Source organism: Echinops telfairi, unplaced genomic scaffold (assembly GCF_000313985.2).
Source record: "Echinops telfairi isolate 266 unplaced genomic scaffold, ASM31398v2 ScPeMD7_18;HRSCAF=68, whole genome shotgun sequence".
NCBI classification, from domain to species: Eukaryota; Metazoa; Chordata; class Mammalia; order Afrosoricida; family Tenrecidae; genus Echinops; species Echinops telfairi.
In genome coordinates this window covers 5180314-5204946 of record NW_022103915.1, presented here as the reverse complement: position 1 = coordinate 5204946, position 24633 = coordinate 5180314, and the positions used below count along the sequence as shown (strand labels likewise).

At 50.4% G+C, this 24633-nt stretch overlaps 1 protein-coding gene across 3 annotated transcripts in view; it reads right to left on the bottom strand.

Annotated features, from left to right (window-relative positions):
* Window positions 1-24633, bottom strand: part of EVL (Enah/Vasp-like) — a 91579-nt gene that overhangs the window by 62288 nt on the left and 4658 nt on the right. The window contains exon 1 of one of the 3 annotated variants that reach the window (XM_045288202.1): window positions 5467-5486. The exons of the other annotated variants lie outside the window; for them this stretch is intronic. Coding sequence (XP_045144137.1) covers window positions 5467-5471 — 5 coding nt within the window. The 5' untranslated portion in view covers window positions 5472-5486. Of the gene's footprint in view, window positions 1-5466; window positions 5487-24633 lie in introns of those variants that run through there. 3 annotated transcript variants of the gene reach the window in all.

The window sequence follows — 24633 nt, the reverse complement described above, 5'->3', positions numbered from 1 at the left end:
GGAGTACCTGAAGGAAGAACTGTTTTAAAACTGACTGGGTAGTAACTGTAAAACACTTACTGATATGACTGCACTATTGAGTAGTATGTTCGGATTGTATCCCAATGAATCACACACACACACACACACACACACACACACACACACGTGAGTTAGTCTCAGAAACTCACAATTCTACCCCGTCCTTCAGGGTCGCTAGGAGTCAAACCTGACTCGATGGCAGTGAATGATGCTTTCTGGATATGAGAGAACGATTAAATCACGCAATATGCCGAAAGAAGGGCATCCCGAAGACCACGGACTGCAGCCTTCACTATGGATTATAACTCAATGTGAAGAAGACCACATCCTCACAACCAGACTAACCGATACCATCATTATAAATGGAGGAAAAAATAAAAGTTATCAAGGATTTCATTTTTCTTGGATCCACTGTCCACGCTCATGGAAGCAGCGGTCAATAAGTTGAACTATCTGTTGCACTGGGCAAAGCTACTGCACAAGAGCTCTTTAAAGGGTTCAAGAGCAAGGCTGTCCCTTGGGAACCGAGGTACGCCTGACCCGAGCCAGGGTGTCTTCAATCCCCTCAAAGGCCTACGTGAAAGTCGGACAATGATAAGGAAGCTTGCAGAGGAACCGATGCATTTGCATGACGCTGTTGGCCAAAATGACCAAAGGTACTGTGGACAGTCGGAAGGGGCAAGTGAGTCTGTCTTGGACGAAGCACACCCAGAAAGCTCCTTAGAAGTGAGGCTGGTGAGACTTTGTCTCGGGTACTTTGGAGGTATTATTGGGAGAGACCTGTCTCTGGATAAGGAGGTCACCTGGGGTGAAGCAGGCCTGCAAACAAGAGGAAGACTGACTGTCAGGAAGATGTGCTGCAATTGTGGCCGAAACAGTGGGTGCAGACAGGACAAAGAGGATGCTGCAGAGCCAGGCAATGCTCGGCTCTGCTGTGTGTTCAGTCGCTCTAAGTAGGGACTGAGTCAATGGCACATAACAACAACTTTCCTTGGCCCCTCATCTGCTACTTAGCGCTTCACGGCCATGGTCGATCATTTGGTCTCAAGTCTATGAATCTTTAAAGCAGTGTGGGACTCCTGGGCAAGAGTCTTTGTTAAGCCAGTCTTGTTACTTAGGGAAAGGATGAACTTGGGATACTTTCTGTTCCAGGTTTAAATAGTAGCTCGGGGTGATCGTCTCAGGAAGTCCTCCAATCTCAACAGCTGTAGTTAAGTCTAGTTTCCTTTTTTTTTAAAAGGAATTTAAGGTCCTGTTTCAAAATTTCCCACCCATTCGATCAGGATCTGCCCAGAATGGTGAGTAGTGGTAGCTGGGCACCATCTAGCTCTTGGGGTCTCAGTGTGGATGAAGCTGTGCTTTGAGAACACGGTGAGGCCTGTCATCGAGCACCTTCTCTCAGTTGCCTCCTTTCTCTTTTGCCCCAGAGACCAATAAGGACTCCGTTTTTAAAGGTAGGAACCACCTGGCTTCAACCTGGCTGCCAAATGGCATTGGTATGACCTAGAATAAGTGACCGAATGTCTACTGAGCCTTTGCTTTCCTACCTGTGAAATGGGCCCATCTTCACACCTAAGAGGATGAGGATAAAATATGAGGCATCTCACATGCAGGGCCTAGTGCCTGGTACATGGCATTCCACACAGGGAAGCTACTCTCTTTCTCCTCTCTGTTTCCAGGAGGGAGCCCATGAAACGCCGCCCAGCTCTGGGTGCTTCCTAGGATGGGCTGCAGATCAGATCTCTGGATGGATGCATGAGGATTTTGGGGGAAGGTTTTTGAAAACAGAGCGCCAGACTGTTCTTTCTGGTCTATCTTCATCTAGAAGCTCCACTGAGACCTGTCCAGTGCACCAGCCTCCAGGCCCCTGACCACCACAACCTCTCAGCTCGGCTGCCCTTCCCAAATAAGCTACCACAACTTCCGGTACATCTCCCCCCACACCCCTGAGGGCAGTGCCTGCGCTCAGGGACATGCCTTCAGACCCTAGACCCACCACTGCCGGGCTCTGCATTCGACCATGCCGCGACTCCTCTCTGCCTCCGTTTCTGTCCTCTCTGAAACAGACCCTGCACCACCCACACCAGCTTCCCTTCAGGACTGGTGAGGGTCGAACGAAGCACAGACAGTGACAGCACTGTGCATGGTCGTGAGCTCTGGTGCTCCCATAGGAAGTGCTCAGGAAATGTCCCTTGACGGATGGATGGCTGAACCAAGGCTTTCATGATGAGAAGACCTTTGGCACCCTTGTCATAGCCACCCAGGTTCCTCAGAAGCCAAGGTGTCACATCCCGGTATGTCCCCCCAAAAGATCAAGCTCACTGCCTTCAAGTCTGACTCATAGTGACCCTATAGGACAGAGTCAAACAGCCCTGTGCACTTCCAACACCGTTTAAATAGCTGTTTATGAGAGTAGAAGTCTTGTCTTTCTCCCACAAGAACAGCTGGTGGCTTTGAACTGCTGACCTGTGGTTAGCAACCCAAAGCGTAACCCCCTCGGCATCACTGCTCCAACGCTACAGATTCTATGGCTGCCGTAAGACAACGCAGGAGAACGACGAGGCTTTTTACTTCCGTAACGACAGTCTTGGCCCCCACAGGGGCAGATCTACTGTCCTTTCACGGCGTGATGAGCTGAAATTGACTCGATGGCAAGGAGTTTGGTTTCTGAGTTCGGTAGGACAACAGGAAATCCTAAGGGCCCTCACGGCCTGGTGCTCCAGAACTTGGCTACGCACAGAAAAGTCAATGGTTCAAACCCACCGGCTGCTCTATAGGAGAAAGACAAGGCTGTCTGCCTGCACAAAGATTTCCGCCTTGCAGCGGGACATCACCTTACAGAAGGGTCATGGGGAGGAGACAAGCCAGTCAGGGTGCAGTGTAGCACTGATGAAACATACAACTTTCCTCTAGTTCTTTAATGCTTTCTCCCCACCCACTATTATGACTCCAATTCTACCTTACAAATCCAGTCAGACCAGAGGAGGTACACTGGTACAGATAAGAGCTGGAAACAGGAAATCCAGGACAGATAACCTCTCAATACCAGTACTGAGAGTATGGCATGTCTGGCTCTGCTTCCGGGCAGGGCTGGACTAGATGATCCAGTTTTCATCATCCCCGCCACCACGCACCTTTCCTTCCTCTGCCAGCCTGAGAACACACAGGGGACAGGCGCTGAGGTGTGACTGCTGGAGCTTCACCGACCTGCACGGTCTCCTGTGGGTGGCCTCGGGGGGCCCTTTCAAGGTCTCTGTGGTTTCAGAAGGCCTTATGAAATGGCCTTGCTCCCCCCCCGCCCCCCCATTGTCTGTTGGCATTGTGCTTTGTGTGGCTGGGGACGGACCCTCTGGGCCCTGCCCTGCGACAAGCCACGTGGAAACCCACAGACCATGGACCGCTCAAGGAGAGGTGCAGGCCGTGGGACAGGATGTGGGGGAGCAGGAGTCAAGCCCAGCACTGCCTTCCCAGCCAGGTCGGGCCATGGCATCCAGACAGAAGGAACCCACCAGCTCTGCGGGGAGGTTGGGCCTGCTGGGCAGATGGAGCACTAGCCACCTTTTACCCACTGCCACAGCAGTGAAACACAAACATCGATTTGGTTGTGACTGAGAATACATGGTGCCAAACACACACTGAGCCAACAACTGGCTGCACGACCAGCCTCTCTCATTTCAGATTGCCCCCCACCCCCCTCAAGCATTCCCATCGAACCTTTTGAGTTGCAGTGGGCATTTGGATCCCCTACCGATAAGGAAACTAAAACCCCTGCCACCAGAATCGATGCTGACTCATAGCGATCCTATGGGGCAGGGTAGCACTAACTGCCCCTGGGGTTTCCGAACTAACTGCAGATCTTTGTGGGAATAGACAGCCCCTGGGGCTCCTCCTGTCCAGACAGGGCTGGGAAAAGCACAGTGCTCAAATACACAGGTCCACTCAGAGGCTTCCCCTGCAGGGGCGGCTCTGGGTGGGCTCTTGGCCCAGCTCTTGCCCTCGCGACCCTAGGCAAGGCCCCCCACCCTCCTCAACCTCTGGGCTCCTCCACCACCTCACCGCTGGGCTATTCAAAGAGCTAAATAAGGTGAGGGGTCATCTTTGCATGCTAGGACAGAGCCATCTGCAGTGAATCTAGGACAGGTCCCTGTCCTACCACTTCCAGTCTGTCAGGGCGTCGGAGACAGGGGACAGTCATGTCCAGCGTGCCACCTCAACTTGAGAAGGGGGCCCAGAAGTCAGGAGGGCAGATTCTGGATCTGCAGGTGATTACAGACGTGTTCAACAAGACCGGCAGGCAGAGACCACGAGTCTCTCCCGTCAAATATCCAGGGTTCCCACTAGTATCACCCAGGAAGTTTCTTTTTCTTTTTTTTAATCATTTTATTAGGGGCTCATACAACTCTTATCACAATCCATACACACATCAATTGTGTAAAGCACATTTGTACATTCATTGCCCTCATCATTCTCAAAACATTTGCTCTCCACTTAAGCCCTTGGCAACAGGTCATTTTTCCCCCTCCCTGCCCGTTCCCCCTCCCTCATGAACTCTTGATAATTTATAAATTATTATTTTGTCATATCTTGCCCTGTCCGACGTCTCTCTTCACCCACTTTTCTGTTGTCCGTCCCCCAGGGAGGAGGTCACATGTAGATCCTTGTAATCGGTTCCCCCTTTCCAACCCACTCTCCCTCTACCCTCCCAGTATCGCCACTCACACCACTGGTCCTGAAGGGATCATCCGCCGTGGATTCTATTTCCAGTTCCTATCTGTACTAGTGTACATCCTCTGGTCTAGCCAGACTTGCAAGATAGAATTCGGATCATGATAGTAGGGGGTGGAGGGGAGCATTTAGGAACTAGAGGAAAGTTGTATTTTTCATCGTTGATAAATCGCACCCTGACTGGCTCATCTCCTCCCCGAGACCCCTCTGCAAGGGGATCTGCAATGGCCTACAAATGGGCTTTGGGTCTCTGCTCCGCACTCCCCCCATCATTCACTATGGTAAGATTTTTTGTTCTGATGATGCCTTATACCTGATCCCTTCAACATCTCGTGATCACACAGGCTGGTGTGCTTCTTCCATGTGGGCTTTGTTGCTTCTGAGCTAGATGGCCGCTTGTTTACCACCCATGAAGTTTCTATTGCAAGTGGGAACCCCTTCTCCCCTCTTTACCTCTCACGCCCCAAGGAGAGAAAGCAACCTACCCCAGGCTGTTGTGGACTCATCAAGAGGGGGCCAGGTCAACTGCATGCACCCTGAGCCAGAAAACAGGCTCGTGAGAGGGTGCAGCTGTGCTATGTGGTCTAGGTTAGGTCCCTTGCCCATCCTTGATTTCCCCAGGAGAATCATAGGGTAGGGTGTTTCACCTCTCTCTGAACCATGGAGACGCGGGTTTCCTCTGGACATCCCTCTGTCCCCTCTCCCAGGTCCAGCACTCACCCCATGGCCTGGCGGGAAGGTGTCAGCCCAGGGTGCCCTGGAAGGTGAATCCTGCTCTTGCACAGAGGCCAAGCAGCTCAGAGGTGGCAGACCCTCTGAAGACAGCACAGGAGGGGTGGGAGGGGGTGTTAGACTCCTTTTAAAACCAAACAGGAAAAGGAAGTCGAACCAGAGACAAAGGGGAAACAGATCCGAGCCAAAAACCGAAACCTAGGTAGAAAATAGAGAAACAAGAAGCTGAGGGTGCAGGGGCCCCCTGCAGCGTGGGAGGCTGCGCACTACCACGCAGGCCTGGAACCTCCATGGCTGAAAAACCTCAAGCCTCAAGCCCCAGGCAGCTTCCTGCTTCCTGCAACCAGCCAGGTGGTGACCCTGGCTGCACCATTACCTAGCTGTACAGACCTGTCCAGGCTGAAATGCTCCAAGAATAGGAAAGTGCCTTTGGGGGCCCTCCAGAGAAAAGAAGACTGTGTGACAGTGTGATGCTGGCTGAGAATGGCACGGGGTGGCCAACCGACTTGTTATTTGACTCGGGTAGAAAACCTGCACTTGCGCTGGGGAGACACTCTTCTTGCCCGAGGACATTTCAGTCAGCCAAGGAGGCCCCGGAAGGAGGAGGTCATGGGGGCACTAGAGACCTGGCACTGTCACTTACTCGTCAAGGGAGCCCGAGGTTTCTCCAGCTACACAATGGGGACAATCCTTATTTTTGCCTCTTTCCGCTGGGTTCTCATGGAGATCAGATCATCCCTCATCTGTCACTCAGAGTTTACTGAGATCCCACTGAGGGTCAAGCTCAGTGCTAGACACCTGCGGCAGAAAAGAGTGGCAGGGATAGGCCTGGAGGGAGTTTGCAGATTTGGAAGAAGGACACCAAGCTGTTGGCGGTCTGTGGTGTTGTGGGGGCCATCAATCTCATTGAAAGCCATAGCGATCCTACAGACAAGCGAAGAGAACACTGCCTGGTCCTGCGCCGTCTTCAGAATCATTGCTGTGTTTGAACCCATTGTTGCAACCACTCTGTCAATCTATCTTATCGAAGGTCCCTCTCTCTCTCTCTCCTTCTCTGGGGACTGGTTCTTCCTAATGACATGCCCAAAGTATGTGAGATGAAGTCTCACCAGGCTTGTTTCTAAGAAGCATTCTGTCTACATTTCTTCCAAGACAGATCTGTTCATTCTTCCGGCCCACGCTATATTCAATATCCTTCATCAGTGCTTTTTCAAATGCATCCATGTTTCTCCAGGATTTGCTGTCCAGCCTTCCCACGCAGATGAGGTGACTCAGACTATCATGGCCTGGGCCAGAACCACCTTAGTCGGGAAAGCGCCGTCTTTGCTCTTTAACGCTTTCAGGATAGGTATATTAGAACCTTCTTGTTGGTGCAGTGAGAAAGAACTGCACAGAGCGCAAGGCAGACAGAAACCAGAGCTAACCGAAGAGCTGGAAGCACGTTGCTTGGTGAAAACACATTTCAAAAGAAAGCCCTCTGAAGCGATGGCTGGTTTTAGGCGTCAACCGCATATTTTGATAGGCTGTGGGTTTTGTTCAAAATGTTTTCCATTTCTTTGTGATGTCTTCTTCCACCCATAGAGGATTTAACAAGCATTTTTCTAGCAGTTCCAAACATTTGGTGTTTGCCTACGTATCTCGGCATTAGTTGACTTCCAATCATATCCTGCTGTGCTTGGGGAATGCTCTTAGGATTTTTCTTTTGTTGTTCCCAGTAAGATCCCAAACGTGTTAAGGGAAATGAAGCATGCTTTATGGTGCAACATACACTGTATGGCGGTGACTGGCCCGGATGCACTGGGACAGAAGGAGAGCCCATGCTGGGCAGAGCCCACGCTGGGACACCAGTGAGATCCAGGTGGGTGAAAGTGATGCTCCGCTTGCCCAGGTCTGCACGGAGTTCTCTGTTGATTTCTTATTCCATTGTCCTCTCCAGGGGGGAGGAAAGGGCTCAGAATCGTCCACTGTAATGGTGGATTTGTCTACTTCTCTTCTGTCCTTTTTAATTTCGTTTTTTGTGAAGCTCTTGTGAGGTGTATGCAAATCATGACTGCTACAAGGGTGGGGGCTTCAAAAAGTGTGGGGGGGGAATTCCACTGTCTCTGTTTCCATGGACTTTTTGAAGGCCTCTTGTATCTTCCTGATCAGTGGAACCTTTTATCAGTGTGAAGTGTCGTCATCTCTTGACAGAGTCTACTATATCCCATCCTCTATTGGGTTCCTATTAATTCTAGTGGGCCACTCAGACTCCTTGGCTTGTGGGGCTCTTCTTCCCTCTGCAGGGCTAGCAACCTAGATCGCTCTGACCCTACTTCTGTTCTGCCATTTCTTTTCCACCAAAGATGGAAAATGCTCTCCATTTTTAAGGGCTTGTGTGATTCGAGTGGGCTCACCGGGCTCATCCAAGATAACTGCCTCATTTCAAGGTCTATCACTTTAATTGCACCTGCAAAGCCTCTTTTGGCGCGTCAGGTAACATATTTCCAGGTCCCAGGGACTTGAGTTGGGATGTCCTTGTTGTTGTTAGATGCCATCGAGACAGTCCCAACCCAAAGAGACCCTATGCACCACACAATGAGACACCGCCTAGTCCTGCATCAGCCTCACAATTGTTCCTATTGTTGCGCTCACTGTATCGATCCATCTTGCCAAAGGCATTCCTCTTTTTCGCTGCCCTGTTACTTTACCAAGTATGATGTTCTCCAGGGACTGGTTTCTCCTGATACCACGTCCAAAGGAAGGGAGACAAAGTCTCACCATTCTTGCCTCCAATGAGCACTGTGGCTGGACTTCTTCCAAGAAGGATCAGTTGGTTCTTTATGCAGTCCACAGTACTTTGACGCTTCTTCTCCAGCACCGGCATTCACACACATCAACATCAGTCTTCCTGACTCACTGTCCAACTGTCACAGACACATGAAGCGACTGGGTTTCCTTGAAGGGGCCAAGTTCATGTCCTTTCACTTTCAACTTACCTGCATCGTTGGTCTTCTGTAGATAGGAAATGGCCGAAGCTTGCTTTTTTCATCCAGTCTGACCTTTTAATTGGAGTATTTCATTCATATACATTTAATGTAGTTATTGATATGGGTGGTGTGGCCGTTACATCATCTCCTGTCAACTTGAATGAAGGGTGGAGGCTAGCCTGTCAATCAGGTCATAGCGAATGAGGCCTCTGTGTGGCATAGCCTTCTCCTGAGGATTCTGGGAACTCCTGTCTTCCTCCCTGGAGGCAGGACACACATTCTCTCTGCTTCACATTCCTGCTGACAAGCCACGTTGATGGCAGCCAGAGCCCCGGAGCTGGAGGAGCCACATGGAGAGCCACGCCAGTGCTGAGATGCTTCCACAAGACTTTTCACCCACTGGCCTGTGGTCTTCCTGCTTTTGGCATCATTGCATGTGCTACGTGAGTCTGTAGAAGAATTGATGGGCTTGTATCCAGTACAGTATATGGGCTAATAGCAAACTTAGGGACTTGATTCTGGATTAGGCCAGGATGTTTTCTTAATATACAACTACTCTTGGATATAAAACTCTCACACAAATATGAGTGTCTCTGGATGTGTTTCTCTAGTCTAACACAGGTGGCTACTGGCCTGCCATGCCGCGATTGTTTCCTCTTGGTCCCACCTGTCTTTGGTTGCTCTCTCCTCCTTTCCTGCCTTCTTTTCGATGAACTAAACATACTTTCTAGAATTCCATTCTATCAATTGCTTTTAGCAGTCATACGTCTTTTCATTTTTTGGAAGATTTTTCTGGAGATCACAACATATATTTTCAACTTTCTACAAGATAATTAAAATATTGCACTATGGGAAATATAAGAATTTTACACACCCACTGTGGTGGAGTCAGGTGTGACTCATCGTTCGGTACAGGATATTCTAGAACTGTCTTAGTGTTTCCAAAGTACATCTTCACCGAAGCAGAGGACTGCAGCTTTCTTCCCAAGAGTGGTTGGGGGGTGGGGGGTGGGGGTGCTAAACCTTTTGGTTAGCAGTCAAGCACTGTAAGCAAGACACCACCAGGGCTCTTCAATTACTGTATGCCCCTAACTATAAATTCATAATGTAATGTTATAATGCTTGTTTTAAAAAGTCATGCAGTTGTGTGTGTGTGTGTGTGTGTGTGTGTGTGTGTGTGTGTGTAGCAGAGATGAAGCAAAAGCCTTGAAACTTATCCATATACCTATCCTTCCTAGTACTCTTCATTCCTTCCAGAAGATTCAAGTTTCTGGATATCTTTTTTTTTTTTTCAGCTTAAAGAGAAAAAAATATTTTAAAGTATTTCTTGTATAGCGGTCCTTCTGCCAACACGTTTTCTTTTATCTAAAAATTGTCTCTATTTTGACTTCACTCTTGAAGGCACTTTCTGAGACTCCAGTGACAAATACGTTAACCCTCTTCATTTTACCTCACGGCTGTCTTTTTCTGCCATCTCTGATTGTGGCAGTTACATCATCCCTGTCCACTTGAACAAAAGGGTGGAGTCTAGCCTGTCAATCAGGCCTTTTCCTGAGGATTCTGGGAACTCCTATCTTCCTCCCTGGAGGCGGGGCACACACTCTCCCTATGAGAGGATCCTGTTGACAAGCCACATGGAGCTACACTGATGGATCCAGTGCCCCGGAGCCACATAGAGACCCACGCCAGCACTGAGATGCTTCCAACGCAACTGGGTCCACAAGACTTCCCACCCACTGGCCAGTGATCTTCCTGCATTCAGGGTCATTGCATATGTTGCGTGAGTCTGAAGAGGAATTTATAGACTGGTATCGGACATATGGGATAATACCAGACTTATGCACTTGATCTGGACTGGGCTGGGATGTTTTCTCAAGAGACAATTGTTCTTTTATATAAAGCTCTTTCTTATACACATGAGTGTCTATGAATTTGTTTCTCTAGTCAACCCGCACTAACACACTGATCCACTTTCAAACCAACCCATTTGGTGATTTTCTAAATTTCATTTCTTGCATTAGAATTTTCATTTGGTTAAAAAAAATGGCCATTTATCTGTTGAGGTCCTCCATCTGTTTTTTCATGTGATCCATTTTTCTCCCCTTCAAACCCTTGGATATATTTATATAGTCATAATAGTTGCTTTAAAGTACTTGCCTGGCAATTTCAACTTCAGGGTCACCGAAGGGTCTGCTGCTTGCTTTTGTTCTTAAGCAGAGGCTGCATTTCCATTTTACTCTTATGATTAGATGTCCGGCATTGTGAAGAATGTATTACAGAGACACTAGATTATGTCTTCTCCCTTTCAGAATATTCCACTTATCCTGAAAGACAGGCCAGTCATTGGCACTTTTTGTGGGTGCTGTCAGGTTTGGTTCAATTCTTAAGTTTGAATTTCATTTAGAACCGGATCCTGCAGTATATATAGCCCTTGGTCAAAGACATGACCCTTACTCCTAAGGAACAGCCATTCTGGGTCTCAAATGAGTGACTGAGGTGCTCAGTACGGCCTCTTTCTTCAAGCCCTCTCAGTGCAGCAGAGAGAGGGCACAATGACCTGTGAGGATGAACCAGGAAAGAGTTACAGTCCCGGAAACGCTAGCTGTCGGAATGGACGTGAGCAGAATCACTGTTCAGCTCAGTCATACAGCAGACAATCTCAGCTAGCCCTCATGGAGAGTCTGACCCCAAACACAGTCGTCTAGTCCTCCACTAACAACCCACATTGAATCCATCCCTACTCAGACCTCTGCTGCCCTTGCCCTTTCTCTGGGTCCCTGTCCTAGCGTCCAGCTGTTCCAGCCGCTGGGAGCTGCAGACGCTACTTCTTCACCTCTCCCTTACGCTCCGTCTCTGCGCCAAGACCAGGACGTGAAAGCAGGCAGAGCCATGTGTGGTTTACCCGTGTGTGTGTGTGTGTGTGTGTGTGTGTGTGTGTGTTTTCTCTCAAGGACCAGTCATGTATGGCCTAGCCAGTGTCTGAAAAGAGTTGAAACAGCAACATATATGTTGCTCGGTTTCCTAGTTGTTTGTATCCACAGAATCAGTACATGACAGTGCCTTTGTCGCAGCCAGAGAAGGAGCTGAGGAAGTTGATTAAGTCTCCAAGGGCACTCTGGTTCATTTTCTGGGCACTTCCTGAAGATGGTAGCCGGAGTGTAAACCTCTCTTATTAGAAGAGAGTATCTTTCTATTTAATCTAATGTCCTCTCTTTCACAAATGCTACTGCCTTCTTTTTTTTAAACTGGTTTCACTAAAGATGAGTATCAAAAGAAGCTGAACCTCCGCGCATTCCTTCAGCTACAACACTGAACTTCAAGAAGACATGTCACATCATGCGAAGGAACAAGAAAGGTGAGAAGATCCCTAGCCAAGGTGGCATGAGACATGCATTGCAGCCTTTGCTTTGCTGACACGCTGCATATCCTTGGGAGACCTCTAGTGGCACAGTGGGCTGTGCATGGAGCGGCTAACCCCAAGGCCGGTGTTTGAATCCACCAGTCACACCAAGGGCAAAAAGGGAGGCTGTCTGTTCCTATAGAGTCCAGAAGGCACAGTTCTCCTCTGTGCTGTGGGTTGCTATGAGTCGGATTCATCTCCATGGCATGGGCTCTGGCTTATGTCCTTGGGCATTCACTTCTGGCTTCCTGGTCTGTTCAATCAAAGGAATGCCCTTACTAATAATAAGGCTGGATTTCTAGCGCATTACTGACCTCTCCATCAATCATGATCAACCAACCAGAAAGCCATTGGTGTGGAGCAGATTCTGACTCATGGTGACCTTATAGCGTTTCCCAGGCTGTAAATGTTCACAGGGTCAGACGGTCACAGCGTTCTGTCAAGGAGTGACTGGTGGGCTTGAACTGCTAGCAGTTGGCTGCTTTAACCACCATGCACCAGGCCCCTTGTCCATCACATTGGGGCAATAGAAAAGCAGACTGGGATCTGTTGGCACCTGAGAGGCAATTTAGTAAGGGGGATAGTGCCTGGTTATTACAAGATATAGTGTCTGGGGACTTAAAGGCTTGAAGTTAAACAAGTAACCATCTAGCAGGGAAGCAACAAAGCCCACATGGGGAAGAAGCACACCAATCTGTGTGATCACACGGCGTCGGTGGATCAGTTACAAGAAGAACCAAAACAAACAACCATTTTGATGCTAACAAAGGGTGTCGGAATGAAGACCCAAAGCCCATCTGTAGACAATTGGACATCCTCTCACAGAAGGGTCACAAGGAAGGGACGAGCCAGCCAGGGTGCAGTATAACACCGACGAAACACACAACATGCCTCTAGTTCTTTAATGTTTCCTCCCCCAGTCCTGTGATGACCCCAGTTCTATCTTACAAATCTGGTTAGAATGCAGCATGTACACTGCGACAGATAGGAGCTCTCAACACACAGAATCCAGGACAGATAAACCCCTCAGGACCAATATCGAGAGTAGCGATACCATGAAGGCAGGGGGAAGGTGGGGGGACGAAGGGGGAGAAAGGGGGAACCAATCACAATGATTGCCGTACGCCCCCCTCCCCACGGAGGGACGAACAACAGGAACGTGGGCGAAGGGTATAAAATATGATAAAAATAATTTATAAATTATCAGGGGTTCACGAGGGTGGGAGGGTTGGGGAGGGGAAAAAAAGAGGAGTTGATACCAAGGGCTTAAGTAGGAAAAAATTGTTTTGAAAATGATGATGGCATCATATGTACAAATGTGCTTGATACAGTGGATGTATGGACTGCTGTAAGAGCTGTATGAGCCCTCAATGAAATGATTTATTAAAAAAAAAAAATTTCGTGAGGGGGCCAAACATATACCAGCTATGTTTCTTAAAAACAACAACATGCGCCAAACCCACTGCTGCGGAGTCATTCCGGCTCTTAAAGACCCCGTAGGACAGAAGAGATCTGCCCTCATAGGGCTCCCAAGGCTATACATCGTCGTGGAAACGGACTGTCACATCCTTGTGCTGCAGAGCGGCTGGCCATTTGCCTTGAGAGATCATCACTTCCACGTGGTTTAGGACAGAGGAGGCTACAGGGTGCGTGTTGGCTGCATGAATGACCGGATGGAGAAGAGAGTGAAATCAGACCCCCCTGGTGTGGCTTTTAGACACACAAACTGCTCCCAGAGAACAGCAGCTCTGACTTGAATTGAAGGAGGTCTTTTCCTTGTGCCCGGACCTCGACAGACAGCAGACTGGGTGAAAACCAATCCGAGCTACACGGTCTAAAAGAGACTCACTCTTCCGAGTAGTCGGAGCAGTAAGACTCTGTGTGACCTAAGAAAGCCAGGGTACTCCATCTTTAGGTACCACAAAACAACTGGGCCTTCTTTGGTGGGATGTTTAGGGATAAAAAAGGTCTTTGAAATAATAATGCTTGTATAATAATTGTGCCAGAGACGAGCCCCTCGTGTTAGACGGCACTCAAAGTACGACTGAGGAAGAGTTGCCTCCTCAGAGTAGAGTGGACGTGGATGGAGGAAAGCCTGTGGGACCTTCCTTGGCTGATGGGGCACAGCGCAAGATAAGAAACATCCGCAAACACCTTCTAATGATTGGAATGTACGAGCATGAATCTAGGAAAACTGGAGTTGCCAAAAGTGAGAAGAGAAGACGGAGAAGCCAGGGGCCAACTGTGGAACAGACCATCAACTGCACCTATGTAAGTTCAGGTCAAAGCTGACGAAAATTAAAACAAGTCCATGAGAGCAAAAATGTGGCTGTGTGTGCATTCCACCTGAATGATGGGAACACACTAGAACCGACTCGCAGCATCGAACACCAATGACAGAAACAATGTGAAGCTTGCTCTTATCCTTGTGTAGCTAAGACAAATGGAAGAAATTCTGTTCAAAAGCTGAACAGAAAATTTCAAAAGGCAGCTCACGAAGACAAAGTAAAATACTATGGTGAAATAGGCAAAGACTTAGAAAACCAAAAATGAAGAACATACCCAGTATATCTTAAATTGAAATAACTAAAACAAAACATTCAAGCATCAAGTTGCAGTAAAGGAGGATTCTATGGAAAAAACATTGAATGATGAAGGGAGTATCAAAAGCATATGGAAGGAATACACAGCCACTGTATCAAAAAGAATTAGTCTACATTCAATTATTTCAAGAGGTAGCATATAAGCAGGAACCAATATACTGAAGAAAGAAGTCACAGCTGCACTGACGGCAACAGCCAAAAATGAGGCTTCAGGAATAGATGGCACACCAATTGAAATATTTCGACAAGCTGATGAAGCTCTGGAAGCACTCATTCTTCAATGCCAGAAAATTTGGAAGACAGCTACGTGCCAACTGACTGGAAGGGTCCATATTTGTACCCATTGCAAAGAGAGGTGACCCAGGAGAATGTGTAGCTTATAGAACAGTATCACTCACATAAGATGCAAGTAACGTTTTACTGATGATCATTCAACAACGGTTGCAGCAGTGACAGGAAACTGCCACAGGTTCAGGTCGGATTCAGAAAAGGACATGGGACATGGGATATCACTGCTGATGTCAGATGGATATTGGTTCAAAACAGAGAACACCAGAAAGATGTTTCCTTATGTTTTGTTGACTACGCAAACGCATTCGACTGTGTGGACCATAATGAACTACGGATAACCTTGATCCTTGATCTCATCTCTGCCCAGGGGGAGTGTGCATGACTCATCATTGTATTCCCACAGAGAACCCAGCCCACAGGAAGTATTCAATAAGCACTCACTTCAAAATAACAACAGCTGACACTTATTAAGCTGCAAGCTCCAGCCTAAGCACATTCTATCTCGGAATTAGTTTCCGTCATAACCCGATGAGGAGGGGCCTCTCAGGCCGACGCGCCGCTGAGGCCCTTGGAGCAGGAGGCGGCGGACACACTGGCCCACGAGCACGATTAGAAAGTTGGATGCAAAAGATTCCGTGTGCACCTTCTACACCCAGATTCACTAGAACGAGGGAGTGGAGGGACTGAGTACAGCCCAGCGCACTCCTCCTCCAGGAACTTCAGGTATCTGGGGGCGCAAGACCACTATGGAGAGACAGTGAGGAAGTATTTCAGGAGAGAAGGCGACGGAGGTCAGGACAGAACAGAAGCATACTCAGAGATTGCCATGGGCAAAGCCACCCAAGAAAGGTCTACTCATGAATGGTCTCCTCCTCCCCAAGTGCCCAACCTCTCCTCGCGTCATCTGGCCCACATACAAGGCAGGCTGGTTGGCATGGTCTGCATGCCTCACGGAGCGACTTCAGAGACCCTGCATTAGACACGTGGTTTCCTCCCTTACACTGTGATACAGGCCGCGGAGTCTACCCGACAGCGGACTGGACCACACAGGAAATCATGAGAATGGCCTTGGGTAGCCCAAGAAAGCTGGAAGCATTCTGAGGCGGGGACTAAGACGATGAAGCATATAGAAACCATCGCCTACGAGATTGATGGAGGGAAATGGGGTGGCCTGGCTGCAGAGGTCAGGGAAGGCAAATTCATTGAAAAGGTAGCCCCAGCTCATTGAAAAGAGAGACCCAGGCTCTGGGTGACACCGGTGGTCCGGAGATGGAGGAGGCAAGCTTCTGCCAGTTGAGGAAGCTACGGGGACAGCAGTTTTGGTGGTCACAGGCCACCCAGACCATCGGACCTGTAAACGGGCATCTGCTTCAGGTAGGAGACTGGGTGGAATGTCTCCCTGCGATCCTCCCTTTGCATGGCTGTTAGGGTGGCCCTACACCACTGAGATGGACTTGCGGGCAGTGGGTTTGGTCTCTGGTTTGCAGCTTAGGCCAGGACTTCTATTGCTTGGCAACGTTTAACCTTGTGCCCAGTGAAGCGTAACTATCCCAGGACCTCTTTCTTGTGCCCATCATCTCCCCCATGGGTTCTCAGTCTTTGCGGGTCATTGTGCCTGAGGTCTAATGAGAAAGGAACGCTAGAGTAAGATATTTCAACACAAGATGGGAAAGAAATCCAACCCAGCAAAACATGCCTCTTCTAAGGCTTCTGCTCTGAGCAGCTCTGGGTGACCCACTGCTCTACTTAGGCCCACGGGAGCCTGGCTTTCCTGAACCTCCGATAGGGGTGGTGAGGTGGTAGTAACTGTCAGAATGACTAAAGGTCACCGGTACCCATAATGGTCTCAGAGCACCCCAAGGATTCATCAGCTCCTCAACCAACCCCCCCCCTTTACTCATAATCCTCTCAAATTGACAACAGATTATATAACTACCACAGCATCATATGAAGACATCCCCCCCCCCCACACACACACACGGAAAACAACACCACTGGCTCAGCCCATAGGCTCCTTAGAAGCGAGGATGGCGAGACTTTATCTCGCTTACTTGGGACTTGTTTTCCGTGAGACCGGTCTCCAGAGAAGGAAGAGGAAACTCAGTAAGAGAGCTTGGCACAGAGGCTACCATGAGAGCCTCTCACATTACAACTGAGGACGGCGCAGGACCAGGCAGCGTTGCACACAGAGTCCTATGAGTCAAAGCCAGCTCAATGGTATGGGGCAGGACAGAAACAAAGCCAAACTCACTGCCATCGAGTTGATTCTGACTCATTGCGACTGTCAGGGAGTGGAACTGCCCTGTGTGTTTCTGGGGCTATAAAACTATGGGAGCAGAAAGCCTCACCTTTCTCCAGTGGAGCGGCTGGTGGGTCCAGACCACCCTTGTGAGGGTGGCACAGGACCAAGCTCTGCTCTGTGTATGGGGTCATTATGAGATGGAGCCAAGGGCATCTAACAACAACAACGAAAGTGGGGAGAGTGTCCCCCAGGTTTACAAAGCTGGTTACCCGAGCAGGATTGATGTTCAGGCCCTGCTCCTCAAATCCCCCTTAGCTCCTGGAGGTAGAACAGTCGTTTCTGCTGGAAGGAATTTTCCGTGTGTATGGGAAAGATGATGGGGAATGGGGGAAGGGCCGGCAGGAGAACCGGGACACCCTGACCTAGGGCAGTGGGTAAGGAGTGGATGCCGGCTGTCCGTTGGGGGTGCGTGCTGCAGTGGGGTAGTGTCCTCTCATCACCGGCCCTCTCTGGGCACCAATGCCCCTCGAGTAGAGAGAGAGCTCAAGCAGATGGTTCCTCTCTATGTACAAACACTCTCCTGCAGCCAGGCAGGCGACTCTGAGTGTGCCCAACACAGACTGTTACGAGGGAGGCAGCTGGCTGAGCTTGCTCCCTTAGGCTGGGCTGAGGGGAACTGCAGTGACTGTGAATGAATCTGTTTTAAAAAACTGAATGCTTAAACACACACACACACACACACACACACACACACACACACACACGGAAAAACTTGGCCCAAATGTCCTGCATGCTGTTATAAGCCCTCCCTCCATCTGTTCTGTGCTAGCAGGGCGGCCCTCGATGCTGTGTGGGCCGACCTCTGAGCTGGGGCCACTGGGTCAGCTCTCAAGGATGTGGGCTGAGGTGGCCACCATGGGGACAGCACGCGGCCCTTACAGACGGTGTGGTGGCCCTTACAGACGGTGTGGCGGAAGTGTGGAGCAAGTACTAGTGGGGAGCCCGGCGGGGAACTGAACTTGTTCTGGGGTTCCTTCCAGAGCCTTCCTCCCCTCACCTGTGAACTGAGGGGCACAGTCTCAGTCCAGCTGTGACTCTGAGGAGAGCCCATGTCACCCACGTGCCAGCCAGTGTGAGGCTCAGGGACTGCATGCTACCCAGTGGTGGTTAAGTGTCCTCAGTCAGCTGCCAACCACAGGGACTCTCAGCCCGACAGAAGGAGACACGTGCATGTCCTACGCCAGCCTCACCATACGTGAGCCCACGGGGGCAGCCAGTGTCGATCCGTCTCACTGAGAACCTTCCTCGTTTTCATCTGCCCTCTATGGTACAAGCATGGTGACCTTTTACCACGGACCGGGCTCGCCAGAGGTTCTGTCCAAAACATGTGAGGCGAAGTATCTTCAGTAGGAAACGCCAACTCTGCTTGAGACGCTCAACAAATAAGCAACTCAGCCAATAATCAGCTCAAGCAGATGGGTCCTCTCTCCGTACAAACGCTCTCCTGCAGCCAGGCAGGTGACTTTGGAGAGTGGCCCATTCTGACTCACGGCGCCCCTACAGGACAGGGTAGAAAGGCCCCTCTGGGTTCTCGAGACCATAGCTCTTTGTGGGAGCAGAAAGCCTCATCTTTCTCCCTATTAGGAAGTATTTCAACAAACGAAGCGGGAGAGAGCCTTGGAAGGCAGGGCACGCACTTGTCAGAGAAACATGAGGGGGCCAGCAGGGTTACCAGCTGTTCTTCGGTGCCATCAAGTCAGCTCCGACTCCCGTTCTGCACAGAAGAATGAAACCACGCCTGGTCCTGGCAGGGTCCCAGTGGTTCCTCTGGGTGAGCCCATGGTGGGAGGCGCTGTGTCACTCCATCGTGTCCAGGGCCTTCCTCGCTTTCGCTGCCCCTGTGCTTTACCAAGCAGGATGTGCTTCTCCAGGGACTGGTCTCTCCAAAGTGGGTGAGATGAAGTCTCACCATCCCTCGCCTCTCAGGGCACTCTGGCTGCACCTCTTCCCACACAGGGGGCCAGCGCTTCTCTCCACGGACAATACTAAGGATCGTTGGCACGAGGCTCAGGAACTCGCAAACCAGGCGTGTTAGTTGTCTGGGAAGGAGATGAAATTCACTGACGTGTAAGGGAAAGAGGCATAAAAAATCACAAGACGGTGTTCTCAAGGTTGACAAGTGCTACACTGGCCCCTTCACTCAGCCAAGGCCAAGTTCTCCAACAGCAGTGGTTCTCCAACTTCCTAATGCTACAACCCTTTAACACAGTTCCTCATGTGTTGGTGACCCCATGTGTGGGTGGATCTGCATGTGGGTGGTCTCCCTGGAGACAGAGGAGCAGTGTCTCAGTCCTAAGACCATCGGAAATATGGTCTTAGGCGACCCCTGTAAAAGGGGTGTTTGACCCCCAGGTTGAGCCCTGCTGTCCTTCAGCATTGTTCTTAGCACCCTGTAGGTCAGCGTGACCCTTTCTGTGCGAGGGGGTGCTTGTGTGTCCTATGGGCGACTGCCACCATCTGGCATCCATTTCCTGGCTGGTAGGGGGCGGGTAGAGGTGGGGCGGGGAAATGGACTCTTCCCCTTCACACTGTCTGAGCTCTCTCTCTTCTGTTGAACCCGGCTAGTTAGTAATGTGAGGTTGCTAGCTTACGGACAGGGAGTTGTCCCTCCCATGCCTGCAAAGGCCCCCAGGGAGGAGGTTGGAAAGAAATCAGGTAACCATCAGACCTTCTCCCCTCTAACCTCCAGCCTGAATTCTCCTCCGGTCACCGCCGCGTTGGCTAGGGCACAAACTAAACGTTCACTCACTGCTGACACCAGTGACCCTGCAGAGAACTGCGCCGGGGGGGTGTCCCAGGCTGTAACTGTTTATGGGAGTAGAAAGCCTCATCTTTCTCCTGCTGGTGGCTTCGAACTGCTGACTTTGTGGGTAGCAGCCCAATGCCTAACCCACTTTGCCATCAGGAGGGCTCTTTAACTGAGCGCAAAATCTTGGGAGGCAAAAGGCTATTTCAGGAGCTGCACGAGGGCACGCTGGGATAGCCCCCCAAGACTGCTCAGAGCAATGAGTTTTTGTCACGCCCCAAGCCTGCAGGCGAGGGGACACGATTTTTCTCAAACAACTGCCCACAGGATCTTGCCACCACTGAAGCTTCTTCTATGGGCAGGTTCTCCAAAGGCACAGATTCCAGGGTCAGGGGGCCGTGGGTTCACACCCCAACTCTGGGTGCTGCTGGAGAAGTTGCTGAATCAGCATGTGGCAGACCTGTCTCAGGAAACAGGCCGACAACTCTGTGTCAGAAACAGACAGAGGATCGGGGTACACATATGGAAATGCTCAACCTCATCAGTCATTAGGGAACCCCCAATCAAATCATGATGAGATGCAGATGACCACTGCCTCATCTGCGTATGAAAAGTGGGCGTTGAATCGGGAAGAGAAGACGAATCAATGCATTTGAATGATGGAGCTGGAGGAGAATGCAGAAAGTATCGCTAAAAGGACAGACCAAGCTGTCTTGGAAGAAGTACGCCCAGAGTGCTCCTTAGGGGCAAGTTGGTGAGATTTCTTCTTACAGACTTTGGACATGTTGTCAGGAGAGACCAGTCCCTGGAGAAGGACATCACGCTCAGTGAAGCTGAGGGCAGTGAAGGAGAGGCAGGCCCTCAGTAAGATGGACTCACACCGTGGCTGCAACATGGGCTCTGGCTTAAGAACAATTGTGAAGACGGCATGGGACCCGGCAGTTTCATTCTGCTGTGCCAAGTCCCTATGGCTGGAAGCAAGGTAATAGCACCCAACAACAGGACCGGGATACTGGTGACAATGAGCAACGGAGACCCTCGAATACTGCAGGTGAGAATGCCAACTGGGCTGCTGCTGGGGACAATATTTTGGCAGTTATTCACACAACAAGTTGTAAGCCAATAGTCAAAGCAACACTGTCCGTGAGAGCCTGTGGGAGCCCCGCCCCTTGTCTGTCCATTGGCTGTGATGCTGGAAAGCTATGTTACCGGTTTGCATAAGCCCTCAGGGTCCTTCAGCACCTTCGTTTGCGGATGGGACGCAGCAGCCACAAGCATCCAGCAAGCACTGGATCATGGTGCGTAAGAAGGATGAAGCACCTGCGCTCTTCTTGGGGATGTGTCAGGATGGACTCGATGGCCCTGGATTGGGGGCCCGGTCCTGGAGACAACAGATGTGTCCACTTGGGAGACCACTGCCCCGCTGGGCCCACAAGGAGCACGGCGAGGACAGTTCGTTGTTGTAATGAATTTTTTCATTGTAAATGAGGTGGGTGGGGGTAATGTTTCAGCTTATCAACTGTGCAGTCCAGGGTGGATACCACTCATCACCCCCTCCAACAGTGTACCCTTCCCCTACTCCTCGATTGCGCTTCGCCCTCCTGTAGACCCCTCCCTTCTCTTTCACCCAAGGGAACGCTCAGCGGCAGCCTGGCCCATGGCCTTGTCGTGCGTCCCCTGCTGGGCTCCAAGGACCGTAGTTAATAGTAGCACCTGTACTGGCTCCTCTCCCCTGGCCTCCTCGTCAGGAGCACACAGCACCAGGCACAGGGAGGTAGTTTTCATACCCTGGCAGCACTGGAAGCCAGGGGCCAATGCCCAGGGTAGGAAAGCAGCTTGCAGGGCGCATATATGTATGTTGTGAAAACAGAACCAAGCCCACCACTGGGTTCTGAGCCAGGGCCTCGGAGTGCCTGCAGCGCGCACTGGGCCATGTGTTAGAGGTACCGGCTCTGCCATCCTAACTTCCGGACAATGTTTCCCAAAATATCCCTGTGCGTGTGGCGAGTCTGATGGGATCAGGGGGAGCTAGCAAGTCAGGGACATCTGTCTGTCTGTCTGTTTTCTCTCATGGCTCCCCGTCCCACCCACTCTCCCCAGCCAGGTGCCCCATGGTCACCTAGTCACTACACAGGCTTGGACATCTGGATGGACAGATGGGCCGCCTCCCAGGAATGCCCAGGGACAGTACAGGCTGTGAGCTGGCTGGAGTGAAAGTTAGTCCCTGTGCTGAGCCCTCACAATGAGGACTGTGCCTTCTTCAGTTCAGGGGAATGTAATCACCAAACATTTAGTGAGCCTCCCAGCGCTGACACAATACGAGTAGCTGGTAATGAAAGGGTGACCTCAGAGAGCTGGGCTGCAGGGGGCAGAGGGCTGGGGCACCCACACAGTGTCATCACAGTGCCCTGAGTCCTACCTGGGATGACCCGAGAACCCGGGATGACCCGAGAACCCGGGATGACCCGGTCCCTTCTACCCTGGAGGACCCTTTGCACATTCTCTCCCGCCCCCCAACAACCACGGGGTGTACAGCCTCAGAAAGGGTGGTTATGAGTTGGATTTGACTCGGGGTGGTGGGGTTATAATGGGATTTCGGAATGGGTGGTCTTTATTATGCAAATGAGGCAGCATTAGAGTAGGGTGTATCTTGAGTCAGCCTCCTTTGAGATATGAAAGAGGTTAAACCAAGAAGCAGAGCAGCTTTGGAGGAAAGCAGATGCCCAGACACCTGGTGCTCCCCACGGACCCAGGATGCAGATGCCCAAGAGATGGGGCCTTCCTCCAGAGACCAGGGGCAGAGAGAGAAAGCCTTCCCTAGAACAAGCACCGCTCATTCGGACTTCTGACCTTCTCCACTGTGAACAAACCCACGTCAAGCCACCCCATGAGGGATCTCTGTTATAGCCACTCGAGAGAAGTAAGACACCTTCTATGCACAAGGCACTGAGGGCACAAGACAAAATGCAAACCTCAAACACAACAGAAAGCAAAACCCACCTCCAGCAAGTCAACTCTGACGCACAGTAACTAACTCTACAAGGCTCTCCAGGGCTGGGAATCTTTAAAAAAAAAAAATAAATTATTAATTTATATTTTTACTTCGTCTTGACCCCACCCTCCAGTCCTGGCCCCACCCTCTGTTCCTGCACCTGCCCGCTAACCCTGACATATGGGCCATAACTCTTTATGGAAGCAGGGAGCCTCATCATTCTCCAGAGGAGTGGCTGGTGGGCTGGAACTGCTGACCTTGAGGGCAGCTGTCTAATGCCACCGGGCTCCTCCCTGGGGACACAGCCATGGACAAAAGCAGTTTTAAGAATAGACGGTACAGTCCATTTGCAGGCGGCTCTGAATGACAGCGAAAGCCCCAAACGCATTTGCTCTGAGCCTCTCTGGTTACCAGTTGGGCTGATAGCCACAGGGTTGGCAAATTTGAAACCATCAGCTGCTCCTTGGGAAAAAGACAAGGCTTCCTATTCCCATAAAGAGTTACTGTCTCAGAACAGGTCGACCCTGTTGTATAGAGTCGCTGTGAGTGGGAACTGACTCAACAGCTGTGAGGTGTGGGTTAAAAGGAGCCCTGGTGGTGTTGTGAGAGCACTGGGCTGTTAACCACAGGTTGATGGTTCAAACCCATCAGCAGCTCCTCGCGAGAAAGATGAGGCTGTAGGCTCCCATGAAGATGTATAGTCTTGGAAACCCTACATCGAGTCGCCATAAGTTGGAATCAACTTGTATGGCAGTGGGTTTGGTTTCTTTTCTTTCTTTTTCTTTTTTTGTATGTGAGTTAAAGTGACGTTTCTGCCTTGCGCCCATGCCACCTCACACCGGCGGAGCGGAAGGGTTCCACGGGCCCCGAGACTGTGATCTGTACAGAAGCAGATCACTAGGCATTTCTCACACTCCCACTGATGGAGGCGGGGTTCAAACTGCCAACCTTTGGGTTAGTAGACACGCACTTAGCCACCGGGCTCCTTGGGCTAAAGTTACCTGAGTCCAAGCAGCCAGCAGTGTCCAGTCCATTGTGGGGAGTCCATGCTTCCATCGCTGAGCCTCCCTGCCCAGGCTCCCTCTCTTGCTCACCTGAGACCCACTTCCTCCCAACAGTGTGACATACCAAACCCACAATTCACTGCCATCAAGTCCATGCCAACTCACAGAAGCCCTACAGGACAGACTGTAACTCTTCACAGGAGACGAAAACCCCATCTTTGTCCCTCAGAGTGGCTGGTGGTTTTGAACTGCTGACCTTTTGAATAGCAGCTCAACACGTAACCCCTATACCACCAGGCCTAGCGTGATACCCAGATGTTCCTAAAAAGGTCCTTTTCTAAGGAGTTGCAGAGCCCCAGAAATGAGAACAATGTGTTCTTGATACTTGGGTTGGCTCAGTTCAGGGGAATGTAATCTCCAAACATTTAGTAAGCCTCCCAGCGCTGACACAATACGAGTAGCTGGTAATGAAAGGGTGACCTCAGAATAGCAGCTCAACACGTAACCCCTATACCACCAGGCCTAGCGTGACACCCAGATGTTCCTAAAAAGGTCCTTCTCCAAGGAGTTGCAGAGCCCCAGTGCCCCAGTTGCCCGCCCCCCCCCACAAACCACTGTTTTTGTTGTTTATTTTGTTATTATTATTTTTAATCATTTTATTAGGGTTTCATAAAACTCTTATCACAATCCACACACACATCAATTGTGCAACGCGCATTTGTACATTCATTGCCCTCATCATTCTCAAAACATTTCCTCTTCACTTAAAGCCCCGGCATTAGGTCCTCATTTTTCCCCTCCCTCCCCGCTCCCCTCTCCCTCATGAGCCCTTGATAGTTTATAAATTGTTA